General features: G+C 34.5%; 1 protein-coding gene and 1 long non-coding RNA gene across 20 annotated transcripts in view; one reads left to right on the top strand and one right to left on the bottom strand.

Annotated features, from left to right (window-relative positions):
* Positions 1-22,852, bottom strand: part of TCF12 (transcription factor 12) — a 345,689-nt gene that overhangs the window by 56,656 nt on the left and 266,181 nt on the right. For 17 of the 19 annotated variants that reach the window (XM_079125900.1, XM_079125889.1, XM_079125904.1 and 14 more), the window contains one exon: positions 20,999-21,051. In XM_079125900.1, the coding sequence (XP_078982026.1) occupies positions 20,999-21,051 (53 nt within the window). Of the gene's footprint in view, positions 1-2,091; positions 4,013-20,998; positions 21,052-22,852 lie in introns of those variants that run through there. The other 2 variants (XM_079125898.1, XM_079125899.1) reach the window with 2 other exon arrangements.
* Positions 1-22,852, top strand: part of LOC306653090 — a 343,839-nt gene that overhangs the window by 107,688 nt on the left and 213,299 nt on the right. The window lies entirely within an intron of this gene.

Raw genomic sequence — 22,852 nt, 5'->3', positions numbered from 1 at the left:
CATTTCACTTAGAAATCATTAAACTTCACTAGAAATTATTAATAAAATGCTAGTTTTTTATTATAAGCAGTGATAGGCAGATATTTCCCAATATATATTAAGATGATGTACTTACAGTCTTTAGAAAACATAATTATATATTATATAATTTTCCTATGAAGAAAAATGAAGCTATTAGGGACTAATATTTCTCATAATTCTAACAATTATTAGAGAATAATAATTTTTAAAACAAAAGGTGGGTAAAACAAAATACATGTTAAGTCTAAGGTCTTGTGATTCAGAGGACTAATATATCATCTCTTTATGCATTTTTCAAGAACATATAAGTCACCTTTGACCTGTATCAGGCACAAGCTATCAATTTTCAGGCCACACTTCTCTACTACACCAGCTATGCCATCTAACATAAGCCTGGAAATACTTAATACCATCAAAGCTGTTCTCACCACTCGCCTCTCAGTGTAGAACAAAGAGAAATGTTGTAATAGAGTGATCTGCACTCTTGAAAGAATAAAATATAAATCCAGTTTGAGTTACAGTCTCTCTGCTTCTGGGGTCCTACATAATTAATTTTACTGAACTTAAATGTGTGTGCCTGCGTGCTTGCATGTGAACATGCTCTCTCAAACACACGTATCCACGTACTACCTTTAAACAGACTGTTTTACTTAGACTCTGACACGAGAAAAATATTTTCACATTTGAAAGGCAGGTGGTAAGGAAATTATTATAGATCAAGTAATTTCACTTAAATTACCCATCTAAATCTACCTCTCACATTCTCTAAAGCTCTCCTTCACATGGCAGCCTGAACACATACTTTCAGTAAGTTTGAAGATATATTGGCTAACTATTTTCTATTAAGAAAGCTTACCCAAAAGTTCACAAACCAACCACTGGCCGAATCCAAAGGGCCCTTACACCAAAGCAGTTGGCAAATGAAAAGTGCTTTTATTAGTGTTCTCAGTTCCCTGGTTATAGCCATATGCTACTTTAAAAGATTTTCAAGAAGTAAAAAGGAAAAAGGTGATTGTATCTGATTTTATACCCATTTTAGGAAAATGTAGCCCCAATTTTTAAAAACTTCAAACATTAACATCAAAATGCCTCCCCGCCCAAATCACTAAAATAACATATGCATTTTTAATAAGCTGTCTACAGGGAAAATTTGTTTTTTGGGGAAAAGACAGAGAAGGAAAATACTGAATTCCTGACAAACAAGATTGATATTCATTAGTATAATATCTTTATAATGTTTATTAAGCACTTTACAAAGATTAGCTCCTATTAAGTCTCTCAGAAAAGTTTTTTTTAGAATATACAAAGTACTTTGGTTTTAAAGATACATTTTGCAGAAACATACTAGTTAATATTAATTAATTAATTTAACGAACAGAAAAGTCTCGCTTAGCAATACAGAAAAGTATTATTTAAGAACACCCAATCATATGGTATGAATTGACCAGGAATATGTTTTTCAGAAAACATAAAAAATGCATTCTTTTAAAGATAGTGATTTATTTTATGAATTTGCACAGGGTCAAAATTCGACTATGATTGGAAACAGATGGTCTCCCAGAAAAGTCAGCCTCTGGACCTGAAACTCCAAACAGGAAATACGGCCCTCACTAGCTGACTGCTTCCCTAATCATTCCCAGAGCTTCATACTTGTTATTTTTATGAATATCCACGATGACTTTCATCTCTTCCTTCCATCTACAAAGCATCAAGTAATTCTCAATAAATATGTGTGTCTATATGTTTATCTTATGTAAAAATTTCATCTTTACAACATACGAAAAAATCAAAACAAATGTACTTTCAAGCTCACTGCTAGTAAAGACATCAGGCTAAAAATAACGAACAAATTCAAGTTTATTTTCTGTACTATTTTAAAAATAAAAAGCCAACAATTGTGAGTTAACTGTGTCTAAGATATGACTTTACTAACCTTACAAGTGAAATATATAATCTAATTTATTGCAGAAAAGAATAAAACAAAACCTCACAGGTTTTACTTAAAAGCAATTAAACTACACTGCTTTCCATTAAACAAGTCAGAAGCTATGAACAAAGAAAAAGGCTTACCGTTTTCCCATTATAGTAATACATCAAAGAATTGCTGCCCATTCCAGGGACAGGATAAGCACAATACATGTTGATTTTGAAAATGTTACTGTTTGTAGCTAATGCACACAGCTTCTCTCCAAGACATACATCCACTCAGGCAAACAGAGTAAGTCTTCAGTAGTATGCATCCACACATGGATCTACTCAAAAGGAACTTATGCAAAATAGGACTGAACCAACTCAGAGAGAACAGAGGGAGAGTTAATGCTGTAAGTAACCTCTTTCAATTTCCATCAAGTCCTTGTACTGGTGGAGGATACCAATAAGACAAACTTTGGGGTATTAAAAACACCCCAAAATTCACTTACTAATTCTAAATAAAGAAAATGGTTATTGTACCCTAAAATACATATCCCCAAGGAATTACTAACTCTGTCACATAAGTATGTATCTGCACATACACACAGAGAAAGGCATACACAAAGGAAGGCAAACCAACAGATCTTTTGCTAATCTGTTTTTAGTTTAATTAAGTTAGAGCACTTGTGGCAGGGAAACCTTGCTTGTTACACCTCCAGCAACATCACCATGTGGTATGGTCTAAAGTTGCTTCCAACTTTGATAAACACATGATCAAGCAATCAGGAATTGGAAACACTGAATCATATGTAATAAGAAGGATCTGGGCAGTTAAGCCTTGTACAAAATCACTTCCTGGAGAAAGCAAACTGTCCTGTAAGTACCTCTTAACTAGCTAGAACAAGCCATGGGTTTTTTCTGTGTTATAAAAATTATACTGAAAAAATTTTCAGAGGAACATATTTCATTAAAAAGTTTATTCTAAAAATTAGAAAATTCTTACAAATCACCTGTCTTTAAAATGGAAACATATAATAATATAGATGGTCAGTTATAACGCTCCTTGAATTTCTCATAAACACCACCAATGGAAAATTTACAAAGGAATGCAGTCTTCTAGAACATCTAATATGTATTATGAAATTCAGTAACTAAACAGGAAAAACAAAGTTCTGTTTCCCCTTATATAGAATATAAAAGGCTGGTGTGTGCACAGCAAAATGTGCACTCCACCTAATAAACTAAATAAGGTTTCCTAGAAGTCTTTCCTCCAAGTTCATTATTGTTCTAAAGGAATACCTTATATTCATATTTTATGGTAATGTTCAAATTTCTCAGAAACAAAAAATAATTAGTGTGGGAAGAAATATCTCAGATATTTCTAACTCAAAATACTTCAAAATCAAAAGGTTTTAAACACTGTCTCCAAATACATGTTTCTCTCACATAAACACATTTTGCTACTTTAAAATTTTCCAATTTATCTTTAGGTGTGGATTCTAACCAAGAAAACAGAACTTTTCTTTGATCTTATTTCCCGTCAAAACCTCTGTACTATCTCTTCCCTCTGTGCCTCACACGTTCCAACAGAACTGTGTTAATCAGAGGAGAGCTCACAAGCTGCAAAAAGGGGCACATTGCTTTTTTAAAAGGCAACTTTCACATAATGGAAATCTATGAAAGATATTCTATGAATATTATATAAGGAACTCAAAGCACCTGTCCTCCTTATGAAACATATTGATCAAATCATAGTAATAAAACTGAATCAACAATAAGGCCAGCTAACATCACAATGTTTTAAAAGCTGATGGTATCGGAACAACAATAAAACCTCCCCACACTCTCCAGATATAGAAAAGGCCAAGCAGCAGCTGCAAAAGAACATCACTGTACAGCAGACTATTAAAATGCCAGTCTGCAGAGTGGTGTGTAACTTCCTCCCTCCTGAGAGACCACAAAGACCCATTTCAATCCTTGGAGAACTGTGTAAAAAGCTTTGATTTACAATTAACAATACCATGCCTTAAAACCATTCAAGTAAATTTTAGTCTTTCATAGACAGTCTTTCTCTACTGACAGAATGGCTACTTTTTAACAGAAAAAAATAAATAAATAAATAAAAGAAAAAAGAAAAGAAAATTAACCATTTAAAATAAATTTTCCTTTTTCTATTAATTATTAAAAATAATTTACTTTTCAATAGAAATTGAAAAGGAACAAAGAGGGAGCCACAAAGCACTAACAATACTTCAATATCTTCTATCTATAATCACCACTCTAAGGAGAGAAAACTTTTTCATACTGGGTAAAAACTTCACCTGCAACGGTTACTCTTATTTCTCTGGTGCTTCACAAAAAAAGACAGTATTATGTTGTTTAAAAAAAAAGAAAAAACATAATGTAAGTCCAATTGTGCAATAGTGCATACTAAGGCACAATAAAAATTTTAATGTTTCCTCATCAGTACTTTATTTGGGAGGCAATTCCATTAATAATCTGAAGGGAATAAACAAACATTCAGGTAAAAGAGAACTCCAAGAAAAGCCAAACATAACTGGGTAAGATTTATTATAAACCTGAAACTGAATGGGAGACCATAGTCTAAACAACTGAGTAACTAATTAGAAGTTTTTGCTTCTACTTTTCATTCCTCCACTCAAAAACAAGTATAGAATTCATACATGTGTAGGTAAGCCCTCCTTCTGATCCACCCCATGGTCATCCGGTATATGTAACTGCCTAAATTGATAGTAGATGCAGAAATTAAAAAAAAAAAAAAAAAAGCTATATCTGTATGTGTCTATATATTACATTCATTTCTCAGAAACAGTAAATCAAGAAAACTGGTGATAATTTAAGTAAAGTATTTCTAGATTCCATGCATGTGCTGTGGTGATGATTTGTTAAGTTGGTCATTCCGAATTCTACCTCTTTGAAGTGGGTCTTACCCAAAGGAAACTAAAACTGGCTGATGTGCACTGTCATTTGCTTTATCACAATTATAAATTATCTTTTATGACAAAGTCTTTTTTTTCTTTCTTGAAAATATTTTTTTTTAAAAACTGATCTATGCAACAGCTGCAGAACAATTTTTTTCCTCTAAGGAGAATCATATTACAGGAAAAAAATGCATATAGATAGATCAAGTGCTGCTCTAGTCAATCAATGCAGTTGTTTAATCTTTGCTTGCTTTTTTTTTTTTTTTTTTTAAAGGAACATGTCAAGGGTTAATCCTGTGACTCAGTCTGACAAAATGAGTCAGCTGGAGACAGGATCAATTTTTTAAACCTGATTTCAGACAGGCATGCAGTCTGCACAGGAGCTCTGAAAGTGTCATGCACTTTTTATTCTGAATTGTTTCCAACCACAATTCTACATAATCACTTATGTGATAAGATTATGTGATCTAACTCAACATTCATGTCATCTAGTCCAATAACCTAAAAAAACAGAGTTTTACAGCAAGACTAGCATTGTTGTACACATAGGCAACATGATTAATGAAAATGTCAGAGAATCTTGAAAAAATGAGATTTGGAGTCATACATCTTTTATTAGCAAACTGATGATTCCTGATTTAAGGATTACTGCATTTCGCCAAATTTAAAATATGTTTTCTCCTCAAATGTTTCCAGAGTTGATGTTTCTTGCTATTATCATAATCATCAAGCACAGATTGATGGATTAGAAAATGGTATATTGTGCAATGTACTTTGTTTTCAAAAAGTGTACTCTGGTAAGGACTTTCTGGAAACTTCAATTTATGTTTTAGGCTTCTCTGAAAAAATTTCCTTCTTACTTTTCTGCTGATCAGGAAATAGATCTTCCTTGTAGAGCTAAGCAAAATTTCTTGGAATTACCCATTCTGTATTTTTATCTATCTGATTAGTTCATCTTTATCCCTGACATTTCGATCACTATAATAATCATATCTGCTTTTAAAACTATCCTTAAGCAAGAATATTTCAAGTGACATAAAACTCTAAACAGTTTTCCAGCAAAAATTTTAATTGAGGCAGGTATGGTGGCACATGCCCATAATCTCAGCTACTCAGAAGGCTGAGGAAGGAGGATGGCAAATTTGAGGCCATTCTGGGCAACTTAGACATGGAGTGCTTGTCTAGCCTGTGTGAGATCCTAGGTTCAATTCCCAGTACCAAAAGGAAAAAAAAATAATTGAATTGAATTACATATACTGAATTAACTAATTTATTAAGTCCTGCTAATAGTTAATCTTATTGTAGAGTCTTCTAAAACAAGCAAGCAACTTTTCACACTGTTACCAAAAGTCAGGTGATATGGCTGAGAAAAGTAAATCTAAGATCTACTCAGGATTCCTCATGAAAGTTTCAACATTATTTCTAAGTAAACCAATTCTTGGAAAACATACTTTCAGAGTAATACATGAAGTCAAAGTTCACATATGATTAATTCCACAAATGAACTCTCTATTTCCCTGAAGGATGAAACTCAGTTAATAATAAATTATTGGTGGCAAGGGTGGTAGGGGTGAGGACAAATGAAAGAGGATAGTGATAGGATCTGTATACAAAGCAAAAGACCATTCTTCCCCAATGCCTACTCTTCCTAGCTCCTAAATGGGCAGATTTTTAGTTAGCATTGCCAACTAAATCAAACACCCAATCAGATACCAAACTTCTAGGCTTTATATCTGAACATAGTATTACAGAATGTTCCAGTATATACTACTTTGTAAATAAAATCATTCCTAAGCATTAAAGAAGCTGGTCTGATATATATTTTCATATTTTAGAAAATCTACTTTTATAACAAAGAATACAAAACTCAAGGGGAATCCCTCTCAAACCAAGTCACTTATATTCAATGCTTATTAAAGACAATAACTGCTACTGACCTGAAATCATATAGGGTTTCTAATTCCACAATCATTCCATCTGTAAGATGTCTTCCAGTTACTGTCTTTCTACTTAAAAACCAAAGGCTTGCGTGGCGTGGTGGTGCCCGCCTATGGAGGATCCCAGTGGAGGATCTCGAGTTCAAAGCCAGCCTCAGCAAAAGCAAGACGCTAAGTAACTCACTGAGACTGTGTCTCTAAATGAAGTAAAAAATAGGGCTGGGGATGTGGCTCAGTGGTACAATCCCCAGGACTCTCCCCACAATAAATCAAATACTTGATTTTCTGACCCTTACTTAGATGACTTCTACAAAACAAACAAACAAACAAACAAACAAACAAAAAAAACTGTTTCAGTTAGCCTTTAGTTACAAATGCCTAAATATTTCCCAATATCAGACTTAAAGTAGGTGTTAAAAATCAGTCTAAGTACTTGGTACAAATTATTTGGAAGTTGGGTGGGAATGAGGAAAATTAACATACACATAAAAATACATTCCCCAGGGCTGGGCGGTATAGCTCAGTGGTGGAATGAATGCTTAGTATGCCTAAGGCCTTCTGTTCCATCCCCAGTTCACCAACAAAACAAAAATGACTTCAAAACTATTTCTCAAAGCAGAGCAAAGACACATGATAAAATTCACACATCAGTATCTGTCTCAGACATAGAACATCCAATTGTGTATCATTTCTTTACAAATATCTCAAGTCTAACTTGAGTTTTAGAAATGTTTAATGATTAACAAAACAGAAAACACCAATCTGGATAAGCCGATGGAAACAATCAGCTATATAACCTGCAATTTTAGGGCAAAAGAACACTTGTTTAATTCTTCCTTTGACAATCATATTACTATAATAAAGATGTTTAAAAGTAGTTATATCTCCTGGAGGAGAAAGCAACTAACTCTCTAATGTAGGTAAATAGTATTCCTTTGACATTAACACATCTGACAAATCATGCAAAGGTCCTAAAAAGCACTACAATGAGATCAAATTACCATTACTAAGAATATGTAAAATCTAGAGTAAATCATTTTTCTTTTGATCATAAACCTCATGACAAAGCAATTTTTTTCAATTTTAATTAATTAATTTATTTGTCTTTAGTGAAGGTGGGGGGGTCCCTCTGCCCTAATAAGTCTTGTATTTCTTAGCTAGCCATTTCTTTCCCCATATGAATTGCAGTTTGTCACTTCTCATTTACCTCTTGAAATAACACTACGAGAATCATTAACTATGTTGCAACTTGATAATTTTCCTGCAGATGGCTCTATAATCACAGGACTCCTACTGGGGGGGGGGGGGGGACAACACACCTACACACACACACACAGACACACACACGAGGGACCTGCACATTTTTAAACTCAATAAACCAGCACTTCTGAATCTAACAGCAGCAACAAAAACTGTAGCAAACAAAGCTATTTTAAGTCATCTATAAAGGTAAGTAATTTTTGTGAAAATGGTCTTGGGTTGAGTTAGCTCTTTTGAAAAAAGTGTCATCCTTTTTTCTGTTGTTGTGTACTATTTTGTTCAGCTCAATTCTCCTTCTGAGCTGTAAAATGCCAGATTTCTCTCATTTATGAGAAATGAAATAGCAGTAAGATATTCTATTTCATTTTAAACTTATTTTTAGAGTCCAGAAGTAACATCTGCCTCCTAGCTCAGTACTGTTTCAAGATTCCACAATCCAAAGCAATAAATAACTTAAATATTAAGTTATTTCTGGTTCACTATCTGTATTTTTGTTTCAGTAAAAATTCTCACTAGTGGTGGTAATTTTTAATACTTTTTCCTGCTGAATAATTAAATATTGAGAATCTTCCAAAATTTCCTGCTTCACATTTGTAATGATCTAGTAACAAAGCAAGCTAATTTTGCCATACTTATTGGAAGAAATCATGCAGAGTTCAAATTTATGAAAGGCCCATCTTAAAAGAACGATTTCTTACTTCTAAATTCTGGTGATGACTCAACAAAAGCCACATAATATTTCATTTTGAAAATGCATCTGAGAAGAGTATGATAAACAGGAAGAGATGAAAATGGTGCAAATACCTTTTCAACATGGAAAAAGTAAAACAAATACTATTTGACTAATATTAAATATTATCACCAGTACTAACCATGACAAGGGTCTCTCTTTTACTAGACAGACTGGGAAACAAGACACAAAATTTGGAAGAAGCCAGGCATGGTGGCACAGGTCTATAATCCCAGATACTCAGGAAGTTGAGGCAGGAAGATGGAAAAGTTAAGAAGGCAGCCTCAACTTAGTGAGACTTTGTCTCAAAAACAAAAGCAAACAAAACTAAACTAAATGGTCTGGGGGTGTAGCTCAATGGTAGAGCTTGTGCAGGTCCTGAGTTCAATGCCCAGTTCTGGGGGGAAAATAAAAACTTTGGAAGAAATATGTTAAACTACTTGTTCTGTGTATCTGTATCACATGCAGATTCAGTAGAGCAGATAAGATAGGTTGTTTAGGTTCCAGAGTTAGATGGTATAATGCAAAAAGATTACTGGATTAGGAGTCAGTAGACAGGGATCCAAGATTTCAATTCTGACTCTTAGGAGTTCTCACAAGAACTGAGGGTAGGCTACTGAATCACTTTTGCAAAATGCAGATATTAAATTATGCTGAAGATTTTCTAGTCATTTTACCACAGTGAAAGAAATATGATTTTATAGTTAGCATGGGTCATTTTTATTTTAGTAAACTACACAATTCATTAGGTTTTCTGAAATAAATCTTGTTATGCTACTATTTTTAAGATTAAGAGCTGTGACCCACTGAGATATATGGATACTCAGAGTCTATACCCACCTTAATTTGTATTTTTATAAGGACATCCACTTAATGTACAATTTGATGTGAGGGTCAGACATTTTATATTTAAAATGCCATCATCTGGAAGATCAATACTTGTGGCTAAGTCCTTCAAACAGGGATGTAAGCCCCTACAGAGATGGCTGTGTTATAATTTTTTGTAGGCAACAAAAAGTTATAAAGTCAACATAAATAAGGGAGCCCAACTAAATAAGGGAGTTTGGGCTTCTGCACTGTCATTTATTAAAGACGCTGCGCCAATGACTTGCTTCTTTGTACCTTTTGGTTGGAGAATTTAGTAGAGCAGTAAAAGAGACTGTGATGTGGATTATAAACAAAGGTGTCTATAATGAACTAAGGGAGCCTGGAAAATATATAGGATGCAGGAGAGTAAAGGGGAGAAAGAGTCAGACAAAAATGACTAACAGAGTAAAAGGAATTAAACTGTTACTATTGTTAAAATTGGAATAAAGATCATATGACTATAAGAACACAATTTTCTAATGCTAAGACCTCATATTAGAAATCACATGAATATCTTTCTAGCTCTAATGTACCCGAGGAATAGTCCTTCATGTAAATAGGAATAACTTCAGTGATCTTTGCCACTAAACAGTTCTTACAAGGTTTAAGCATGTTTTATAATACAAGGGTTAAAACAGTAACCTACAGTTATTGTTTTCCTGAAGATAATTCAGATTATTCAGTATATAGTTTATACCTTCTCAGTCAACTGAGCATGCCAGGAATAAAAAAGAGCTATGACTCTAGTACTAATCATTTGAATTTGTTCATTTATTCAACAAACAGTTACTGAGCATCTATTATGCATCTTGGTGCTACAGATTACATCAATAAACAACATAAGTAAGTTTGTGGTTTATCAAGTTGCTTCTGAGTGAGAAAGATAAAGAATAAACAAATTAGGGCATATCAGGTGATATTAAGTACCAAAGAGAAAAATATAACAGGGAAGGGAGGGGGGGTTAGAGGGCATATTACAATTTTACAAAGATCTCCATGATAAAGACATATATGATCAAAGAGAAAACTAGTCATGGAGATACCAAGGGAAGTGCATTCCAACAGATACAAGAGCAAATAAATGCAGAGACCCTGAGGCTGGACTGTGTGCTTGCTATCTTTGAGGAGCAGTAAGGGCTCAGGGCGACTGAAGTGGAGTGAGGAAGGGCTAGACTTGTGGAATATGAGGTCTGAGAGGTAGCAGGGGAAGATCTGTAAGCCATTTTAAGAATTTTGGGTTTACAATGATAAGGAAAGCTACCAGAAGATATGATCTGACAGATTTTAAAAGGATCTTACTGTGTTTAAAAAAAAAAAAAAAATGACTGAAGGAAAACTGGGAGACCAGTTGGGAAGCTGTTAACAATTTAAGAAAGGTATAAAGGTGGCTTGGAAAAAGATGATAGTGACAAAGATAGTGAAAAGTGGTTATGATTCTTGAAGATAACTTTAGTATGAAAAATTTAGTGACAAAGATGGTGAAAAGTGGTTATGATTCTTGAAGATAATTTTAGTATGAAAAATTTAGTATGGGAACATTATCACTGTTACATGTTACAATTTGGGGTGGGCATACCAGGGATTGAACCCAGGGGTGCCCTATCACTGAGCCACATTCCCAATACCTACCTTTGTGCTTTTAAAAATTATAAATTTGAGACAGGATCTTGCTAAATTGCTTAAGGCCTTGCTAAATTGCTGAGGCTGGCTTTGAATTTGTACTCCTCCTGCCTTAGTTTCCCAAGCCTCTGGGATTACAGGTGTGTGCTATTGCATCCAGCACTGTTACACTTTAATGTCAATGAAACTGTAACTTTTTCCTCTATATTTTCGATTTCCATACTTTTCTGTCACATAAGGACCATAGCCCTGTATTTTTTACTAGGCCATCCTAGGATAATGTAGAGTTAGTGCTGATGGATGAATTTCCTACAATTTTCCCTCTATCCCTCCTTTCTTTCTTTTCTTTTCTCTATTTTCTCCTTTCTCTCCCTCTCTCTGCCTCTTTCTGTCCATTTCTTCCCTTCCTTCCTTTTCTTCTTTTAAAATAAGTATACTCATATATACATATATATTTTTGTTGCATTTTTTGTATGACTAGGAATTATCTGTATAACTGAGGGGGAAAATGGGACAAATAAATCAGTTTCTATCTAGAGAAGGAAACTGAAAAGTACAATTTAGAACAGGAAGTCATTAGAAGATGATGTTCTGTATTTTAGATACATAAAATATTAGCATTGCAGTCTTTATTTTTATCCCCTTAATTAAAAAAGTATTCCCTGAATATTATATTATGTGCCTGGAGGAGAACATTTGCTCAATGCAAAAAATTAAAAATTCCAAAGATAAAAGCTATCTTTGGATCATAAGCATCCTGAAGACAGGGTCCATGTTTTATTCATTTTTAAATCCCTAATGCCTAAAAAGAGTTCTTCATTTACAACAAATACCTAGTATATATTTATTGATTTTAACAGAAGGGATTCTTACATTCCTCATCAGAAATCTACAAGATGGAGCCAACTTGGAAATTTTTCCTTTTCCTTTTCCATTTTGCTCCCCTACCCTCTTTTGGTGCTGGGGAATCGAACACAGAACATGTTATACCACTGAGGGATTACCACCCTGACCCCCCAAGTCCTTTTTTTTGCAGGGTGATTTTTAAATATTGTGGTGATGTTGGAAGACACTGATGGCTTTTTAAAAATATTTTTTTTTAGTTTTCAATGGTCCTTTATTTTATTTATATGTGGTGCTGAGAATGTGCCTCACACATGCTAGGCAAGTACTCTACCACTGAGTTACAATCCCAGCCTAACACTGATGGCTTTTATTTCAAATAATGTTAAGTAGAAAATTATCAAGTACAAATAATAAAACTTGATTTTGCTCATTTGTTATTAATACTAGCTATCACAAAAGCTAAAAAGGGAACTAAATAGGAACTACATAAAATGTACCTCAATTTACAGAGTTAGCATGGAAAAAAATGAATTTCAAGGAACAGAAGATTCTCTTAGTTTTTGTATGAATCATTTATGTTTAGATCAGAAACAATACATGATTCAAAAGAATCTTTTCAGGCACCATGCTTAGGTTGCAAAAGACTGTCAAGCTGCTAGCAACTACCTTCAGTTTTAAGTTTTATTTATGAGAGAGACTAGGATAAAGATGTTGATTTGGCACACATATATCTGAGTTTAATTTAAAAATAAAGTTTTGGCCAGGTGCAGTAGTGCATGCCTATAATCCCAGTGACTCAGGAGGCTGAGGAAAGGAGGATCACAAGTTTGAGTCCAGCCTCAGCAACTTAGTGAGACTCTATCTCAAAACGAAACAAAACAAAAAAGCTGGGGATGTAGCTTAGTGGCAAAGTGTCCCTGGGTTCAATTCCAAGTACTAAATAAATAAATAAATAAATAAATAAATAAATAAATAAACAAAATAAAGCTTTATTGGAATACAGCCATGTGCATTCATTAATGTGTAAATTGTGCTGTAATAGCAACATTTAGTAGTCATGGTAGAGATCACCTGACCCACAAAACTGAGCGTATTTATTTAGTACGTTAGTCTTTTAGTTTGCTGACACCTAGCCTAGCACACTAAGGAAGAATAAGAATATAGACTATCACAAAGAGATAGGAATATTCTAGCAAATTCAACAGAAAACAATTTCCAGAACCTATTCATTCATGAAAAAATAATAAAATGTTAGCATACTGGAACTATACTGGGTTGTGTATTAGTATATCCATAGCTAATAAAAAATTAATTAAAATATCAAAAGCTAATAAAAAGATAAAAACTTTGGTCAATACTTTTTGTTTGAAATTAATTCAATCAATATAAAAGGGCAGAAATTAGAAATCATCTTGGAACTAGAAGTATTTTTAAAATGCTTAAAAGTTTAATTATGAGACAGGAGTGGTAGTGCACGTGTACAATCCCAGCAGCTCAGGAGGCTGAGGCAGGAAGATTGTGAGTTAAAGCCAGTCTCAGCAACTTAGCAAAGCCCTAAGCAACTTACCAAGACTGTCTCAAAATAAAAAATAGAAAAAGGCCTGGGATATTGTTCAGTGGTTAGGTACATCTGGGTTCAAATCCTGGTACCAAAAAAAAAGTTTTAACTATGAATGTACCTATATGGCATATATTACAACCTTGAAATAAGATAAATAAGTATTAGTAGTTAAATAAAGGAAGTGTCAGTAATGGCAAGTACCATGTCAATTACTTAGATATAACTACCTCCCCTAACTTAGAATGAAATCCAGAACTCTAAACATGCCCAGTGTTATACAATTTTGAATTAATATATTCTTTCTTTTCTATACTCAAAAAATAATCATCAATTATACTAGGTAGAAATTAAAACAAACAAACAAACCCCTTCATGGTTCTACTGATGCTGAATACCCTGACAGTGGTCTTAAATTTACATGTATTTATAGAATTCAACTATACATCCTTAAAAACCAGACAACTTGTGTACATATACCCCACTCATGTGACTTTTTCTACATTTAGCTTATAATATCTCAATCTGAAATACAAGCAGCTTAAGAAGTTCAGTAAACCTTAAAAGCATTCTCTGAATGAAACTGAGTCACATTCTTCTTTAAGAAAGTATGGAGAAGTCAGAAAATAACAAATACACAGTTGTGCAACTAATCAGTACAAATAAGTGAACCCATAGGATTTATTTACTGATTATTTTTCCTTTTCCTTTTTTATTTGAAATCAGTTCAAAGACATTACTGGTTCTCCACAAAAATGAACATCTTAGAAGTATGGATTAAAAGCATATTATTTATACTGCTACAATTCTGACACTGTTCTCAACAGTGGTTACTGTCAGCATAAACAGTGACTATTTCTTCTTATTTATGTATGAAGAACATCTTTCATTCAATGACCAAACTGAATATAAGCCTGGAATTATTACAGAACTGTCCACTTTACATTAAGATTTTTCTCCTAGTCTAACCTGTAAAGTCGGAGAATGAACTGACCACTTTGGAAATCTTGTATCATAGTAGCCTTCAAAGAGCTTATCTAACAGTTAGAAACAGCAAACTCTGCCAGGTGGTGGTGCACACCTGTAATCCCAGCGGCTTGGGAGGCTGAGGCAGGAGGATATGGAGTTCAAAGCTACCCTCAGCAACTTAGCAAGAACTTGTCTCTAAAAAAAAAAAAATATGTATTAGAAAGAGCTGGGGATGTGGCTCCGTGGTTAAGTGACCCTGGGTTTGATTTCCAGTACCAAAAAAGAAATAGAAATAGCAAATTCTCCAGGATGTACAGTTGCTGTGTACCCTCTATGCTTGTGCCAAGAAACTAATCGGCAAATGCCTATTTCAACTCAAGTTCCAGAACTGGAGGGTTCACTCATGAGGTTCAGCTAAAGCTGATACTATATGTAGATACTCTTTATTCCAGAATTGCTGGATTTCTTGTTAGTCTTAAAGACGTTGGATAACTATAAATGCTTTATTATCCTGGTTTCCTAGTAATTTCCATATGACACTAATATGTCTTGCCTACCTTGAAAAATTAGAGGCAACTATCTCTATACTGTTTTAACACATGAAGTTTTTCCTTACTGAGTCAGACAGCTAGCAGTTTTTGAAATAAGAGTTTTCTATATTGCCTCAGAAAGTTCTACTTATCATATCTTTCCAGTGAAATATAACAACAAAACACTGTATTTTAAATATCCTCAGGATTTAGTATTCTGACTTTTTCTATTTAATATTCTTATTCTATTTGGTATGTACATGAAAATGCTAGATTATTAGACATGGCCTAATGGTCTTTGTGGTTTAGGAACACCTCAGAATCTCTCCAATTATCTCAAGAGGTGTCCCTAAATTTTCAATTTTAATACTGACTCAAAATCCATATTAAATTTTAAAAAGCAGGTTCTTGATAGAATGCTTGCCTAGAGGGCCCAAAAGCAAGGCCCCAAATTCAATCCAGAGTGGAAGGAAGGAAGGAAGGAAGGAAGGAAGGAAGGAAGGAAGGAAGGGAGGGAGGGAGGGAGGGAGGGAGGGAGGGAGGAAGAAAGAAAGAAAGAAAAGGAAAAAGAAAAAAGCCATTACTAACTAAATGAAATCTCATTAAATTTTTGGGAGAGTAAGGCATTAAATTCTTGCTAGAATTACCAATTATAAGGCCACAGAACTCTGTACCTGTTTTGCTCAAAGCAAGAAATAGTGGAGTTGACTCTGTTTTGATTTAGCTCAGAAACAATGAAATTTCTTGGGGAGATGGAAAAAGGCTTTTCTTGATGGGATGGTAAAATACATTTTGCAAGATTAACCTAGAAATAATAACAGCAATTTTGTGGGAAGATATATGTGTACAATTTAAAATACAGGACAAAAGATGGCGTGACATTTGATTAAGAAACAACTTTGTTATCAGGCTGGCATAGGACTGCAACCCAGTAGTATTCAAAACTAGCAACATGCTGTTTTGATGAAGCTAAGATTGCATGTTGAAAAGACACTTTCAAATGCTATGGAACAAGAACACAACTTTAGGTACTTGGAACTAGGAAGGCATTCTGGAATTTTCTAAGTGTTTACTTTCTGGAAAAGATGTTTATGATAAAATCTTGCTTCTTTCTTACTTTGGAGTCTGTATCTTCTGCAGCATATAAAAGAAAATTATCTATGTTTGGAAATACAAACACCAAGTTAAGAAATAAGGAATAAAGAACAGACAGAGAAAGTTCTCTCCTTCTGAAATGCCTCAGAGGGCCATAAAGATGTACAATCAATGATAAAAAAAAAAAAAGGAAAAAAAAACAAACAAACCCACAATACATTCTCAAGAGTTCAGAAAACAAAAGTAGAATAAATTTTAGGAAGCAGAATATGTTCTTTCTGTAGGTTCCTTTTCGGCAAATGAATGCTTTCTGAATAAAAATAGCAGCTACAATTTAGTATGTACTCACTGTGTGACAGGCATGTACATTACATATATAAGTAACATCATTTTTTCTTCCACTATACTTATCCTTTCTTTTGTTTTCAAACGTTTCCTTGCTTTTCAACAAAGTATGTTGAAAATGAAATATGAAGTTTTAATACAGGAACCAGATAAAATAAGGAAGGAGCATTTACTGATATGTCTGACACACTAGGCAAATGTTAGGCACATGACACTTTGATAATAACATCTGAGACACCCAGTATTCTCTCTCTTCACATATAGAAACTTGAGTTTCAGGGCAGGGAATGTAGCTCAGTGGTAAAGTGCTTCTTAGCACATATGAGGCCCTGGATTGTATTCCTAGCACCACGAAAAGAAACAAACAATCCCAAAACCCCAGGTTCACAGAATCAAAAGCAACTCCCTCCAAAGTTATAAAATAAAAATAAGCTGAGGCAAGATAAAACATATTATCTGAATGACTGGGAAGTCTGTGCTTTTCTACTACTACATCTTCTAGATGATGGGTCCTTGAAATATATATAGGTCCTTAAAATATATATAAATACATAGGTAAAATATTTTCACATCAAAAAGGAAATGATTTTGAATCTTAAACTAATTGCAACCTTGCCCTGTGTGTGATTTTTTTTTTGGGGCAGGGGTATTGAGGATTGAACTCCGGGGCGTTTGACCACTGAGCCACATCTCCAGCCCTGTTTTGTATTTTATTTAGAGAGAGTCTCACTGAGCAGCTTAGCATCTCACCATTGCTGAGACTGGCTTGAAATTCGTGATCCTCCTGCCTCAGCCTCCAAGCTACTGCGATTACAGGTGTGCACCACAACTGCCTGGCTCTATATGTGATTTTGTTACTTACATCTCTTGAGTTTTAATTTCCTCATGTGTAAGTAGGGTAAATTACAGAGTTGTATGGCAAAGATTAGATGTTACGATAATGGTTAACATGATTCCTCACACTTGAACGTCCTGTACCTCTAACTAAAATTAGGTCTGTAAAGGATGCTAACAAATATGTGGCAAATGCTTTCTTCTTCTTCTTTTCTTTTTTAATTTACAAATTATTAGGAGGACATAAAACTGCCCTCAACCACTGCCCAGTGGTTTACAATTCTCTTCCCATGCTGGGTATAGTGGCATGTGCCTGCAAACCTGGCAATTTGGGAGACCAAGGCAGGAGGATCACAAGTTTGAGGTCAGCATGAGCAACTGAGTAAGACCATCTCAAAATAAAAAAGTAAAAAGATTGAGGATGTAGTTTAGTGGTAGAGTACCCCTGGTTTCAATCGCCAGTATGGGGGAGGGGGAGAGGATAATTCTCTTAAACCTTGTATCTTAGCAATAATCTAATAATAGATTTTAGAAACAGTAACAGCTCGTGTAGACATAGAGAACAAAAACGAGATTTGGGATTAGAGAAGTGAGAGGTAAGGTTTGGGAAGAAAAACCCTGTCAAAGTCAAAGTACCACCCATACTCTTACAAACTTCCAGAAATACCTTCTGTAGATACTGGCCAGGACAGCCAAGCTATGACAGCGTATCTCTTCTGATATCTAGACTGATTTTATGTCTTTCTCATTCTCCACTGGGGCGGGAAAACATAAAAGTTGCATCTAGTACAGAATTTAGTAATGCTGTACTTCTAGATGTGCCCTGAACATGTTTGTTTTTTTACACCTCTGCCTTTACCTGTCAGGTCCATCTTCCCCTTCTCTAACAGATGAATTACTACTGTATTCCCAGGAACAGCTTAACTGTCAGCTCTTTCAGAAGTCACTAGAACTTCCCACAGCATTGACAGTTCTCTCTACCCTTCTACCAGAGCCCTCGGTATACAACTTTACGCGTTTCATTCAAAGTCTGGATGAGTGGCAAACCTGACTCCTGAATGTTACTGTCAAAAGTTGTAGTTAGTATGTTATTCAAATCACTATGAAATAAAACATACACCCCCATTTTCATTTCATAACCTTTTTTTTTCAAATCACAATGTTCAAGGTTTATAAATTCACATTTTTTGTGAAAGTATTCAAGAAGAAAACCACAATTTAAACTCTTATTTGTCTTAGATACTAAGAAGGTAAGTAATATAATTGTTCTTTGAAGTTATTTTGCTATGATTTTTCAAAGTATGTTTTGATAAAGTTTTTTTATTTTGTCTTCTACTACCCTGAGATTTCAACCTATACTTTATTTAAAAAAAAAAAAAAAAAAAAAGAGAGAGAGAGAAATATAGGCTTGGCTTATGCTATTTCCTAATTGTTTTCCAAGTATCATCAGAATTCGGTGGTTTTTCCTTTCCTGGGTACCTGAGACAATACAGAAAAATACTTTCAAGTAGTGAATGCTGTTATAATAAGGAATGAACAGAAGACTGGTGACTACCTGTGTCTCTTTCCTGGCTGTTCTTTCCAATTTTTCCTTTCTGTTTTAAAAATGAAAGAACTAGCTGGATTTAATGGGCGAATGCTATGGTGGGCATAGCTATCCCAACAACTCAAGAGGCTGAAGCAGAAAGATTAAGTTTGAGGCCACCTTTGGCAACTTAAAAAGAGAGACCACATCTCAAAATAAAAGAAAAGCTGGGGATGTAGCTCAGTGGAAGGCACCCCTGCACTCAATTTCCAATACCCAAAACAAACAGAACTAAGAAACTCTGAGATATGTTGTTTCTTAAGATTAATGTTAGGTTCAGAAGAAATAAAATGTTTTTAAATTTATTAATCTTTTCATAAATTTGTGCAGTTCTAATAGTATTAACATGTAATTTAACTTTAATTATTTTCATAGAATTATAGTAATAAATTGTAAGAAAATTGCACAGTTACTTGCTTTAGCAGTCTATCAGTTTTAATATAATTTCTGTTAATCTAACAGAAATCATCTGTTATACTGTTGAACCACCTACCCTTGCATAGCACACAACTGTTAAAATGTAAATTGCTGGACTATTTTTAGCTGTTGCTGAAAAAAAAAAAAATTCCTGTCTTTGGGAATAATGATTTGAAGCATTGTGTTCATTTTGTTTATCAAGCAGCTATTCAGCCTCTAGTGGGTCCAAGTGCTTATGCAAGCAAAAGCTTTTAAGAATGTCTGCAGCTGCAATCCAACCTTCCAGGTAAACTGCAGGTTCAGAGCACAGCTGCCTTAGGCTGCATAAAACTCAGTTCCATCTGGAACTGAGTTTCAAAGCGGATTTCAAATTCTACTTTTCATGTATCACATGGAAGAGAAGGTGGGGGGAAGAACATCGGAAAAAAGGAAGGCAAACAACCAAAAAGATGATATCTCTACTTTAGCTTTAATAAAAAATAAAAAGCTCAGACCCATGCTGCTACTTCTAGATTACTACTTGCCAAGCCGGATATTCCTTTCAGTCTATACTTCGATGAGCTGTGACTCATCCGCCAGCACCTGCGCCCATGTGTTAAGTACTGCCAAATGAAAGCCCAACATCCATTTACACAACAAAGAGATGTACCCTATAAGGCATCAGGGCCTCAATCCAACAGCCTCACTCCCCATTTGTTCTAAGCAAAGGGAGAGGGAAAAATAAATCCTTCCTGCACCAGAGATTTTTAAATTGTAGGTAGATTTATGATGTAGGTTCATTTACAAATACTTTTACTCCTTTAAATAATAAAGTATATTAAAATAGCGTAACCCCCCCAACAGTATTAGACTATCACAGTCATTAATGATTGTTCCACCAAACCTTTCCAACCTCCTTCATCAAAGCCCTTTATTCTCAGAGGATACATTTTTGAGCAAAGAGGGATCAACAAACTAGTTGCTTGAAAGCTTTCCTGATGCTAGGCTGAAGTTAGGAAAGGCTTAATGAAGGCTTTAAAATCCACAAGGGCTTCACAATGAACATCTGACTTGGTGATTTATGCATATTAATAACCTCAGTCCTACTGAGGCAAGCTGAGCTGAACATGTCCTCCGAATCTTAATGTCTTCAGCTCCATTGGGATTATTACAAATGTAAATTTCTAAGATTCTCAGCTATTAATCTCTGTCTGTCCTCCTGTTCAGCAACATAATGACTAATTAAACATCAAAAGACCTGTACAGGAGATCTTCTTTGACAGCCACTGGTCTAGTCCTCTTCCCAAGAGAGGAATTCAAATGACAGGGACATGAAGTAAGGAACATATGAGTAAACTACAAATCACTGCTGAGAAATCTAAAAGCCTAACACTAAATGTGGGTTTATCTCAATCAATGACTTTGTTAGGTACTGAATAGTTACTATGTAAACTATGTCCACTGCACCAATCAAATGTACCCTTGTAACAAGCAAACACTGGACACTTGAAACCAGTCTATTTACTATCAAGTCAGAAAAGTAGGTACTCACAGAAGAAGGCAGACCAGGAGGCACCTTTCTGACTTTCTTTGCTTGCAAAGGATCTGCACACGGAAAACAACATATTTAATTAACATACTAGAGTAGAAAAAAAAAATCAAACTGCAAATGAATAGGAAATAATTGTTCCCCTCATGCTTTCTTGTTTTCAGTATTTTCAGAGTGAGTAAGGGAATATAAAAATGGGAGTTTCATTTATTTTAATGGGTACATAGCTGGTTCTTCTAATAACATGGTACATTCTAAAATATAACTGGGATAGTGGTTGTCCCAGCGACTGAGGAAGCTAAGACAGGAGGATCATGTCTTACGGATTCAAGACCGGTCTGGGCAACAAAGCGAGATTCCATCTCAAAAACAATAACCAAGTGCAGTGGTACATGCCTATAATCCCTAGGCAGGTGGACTACAAGTTCAAGGCCACCCTGGCAATTTAGTGATAGTCCATTTCAAAATAAAAACAAAAAATGACTAGAGATGTAGTTCAGTGGTAGAGATTCCCCGAGTTTAATCCCCAATATGACACAAACAAAAAAACTTGAAATATATATCACATAAGTCTGGGAAGATAACAGCCAATGAAGCAAAACAAGAAAGGAAACAACAAAAATAAGCATTTATGAGGGACAGAAATAAATATTAATAAACCTGTTACGTGCCAGGAGTATACTAGGTACTTTTATATCATTTACCTCAATTTCATTGAGATGGGCACTTAGTGTATTAGGTCACATGAATTTCCTCCCTTAAGAGAGACACAAACTTGGTATCTTCATCACATGGAAAATTAGGTTTAAAAGCACATTTAAAAAAACTAGCGGGGCATAGTGGTGCACACCTGTAATTCAGCAACTCAGATGCTGAGGTAGGAGGATCACAAGTTTGAGGTCAGCCTCAGCAACTTAGTGAGATATCTTAAAATAAAAAAGGGCTGGGAATATAGCTCAGTGGTAAAGCAGCCCTGGGTTCAATCCCCAGTATCAAAAACCAACCAACCAAACAAAAAAATCTGAAAAATAGCCCTGGGTTCAATCCTTAGTACCAAAACCCAACCAACCAACCAAACAAACAAACAAAAAAACCAACACAAAGTTAATGCTATGCTACAATTTATGTTAAAATTTTGAAATAAAATTTAAAGAATGAAAAATCAAGGTTATAATATATCAAGACATGCTACAAGAACTATTAAATAAAGGCATTGACATAATGTTATTCAGTATTGAGGAAAAACATTAATAATGTGTGGCTAAAACTGCAACTTTAGCACTACTGTACAATTTGTCCTTGAATGTCTGTATTTATTCCCAGGAAATAAGTAGTTAGAGAAGGTATATTTCTTTCTAAGATATAATCTGTCAATATAAACAAAAACATGAGTATTTTCATATGCCTAACCAGTCTCACTTGGTATTTTAATTTACTTATCTGTAAAATTCAAAAAATTGTGCCTCTTATTTATTGTAAAATAAAGTGATAAGCACAGCTTTCAAATCTTATAAAAATAATGGATCATATTAAGAATTCTTAAATGGGTTCACTAGTGGGAAGAGAGAACACATGAGAAGGCTGATATAAAGTACAACATTTTTGAAAACTGTAAAACTAAGAATTAAGTGCAGTACTTTCCTGGGTCCTAAATACTACACAATAAAAAATGCAGTTTTAGAAAGAATGAGGCCCATTTAATTTGGGCTGGGAATTCTCTATAGTGAATATCCCAGGAGGCTGTAAAGCTAAAAAAGCAACTTTATAAGTAGCCTGTAGAGAAAATTTATACAATAAAAGCGGGGAAAAGCATTCATTAGCATTTATGTCCCTAACCTAAGACACAGCCTACATTTC

Source organism: Sciurus vulgaris (genome assembly GCF_902686455.1).
Source record: "Sciurus vulgaris genome assembly, chromosome: 2".
NCBI classification, from domain to species: domain Eukaryota; kingdom Metazoa; phylum Chordata; class Mammalia; order Rodentia; family Sciuridae; genus Sciurus; species Sciurus vulgaris.
Note: the sequence above shows the minus strand (reverse complement) of the source record. Positions and strands in the feature narration are given on the sequence as shown.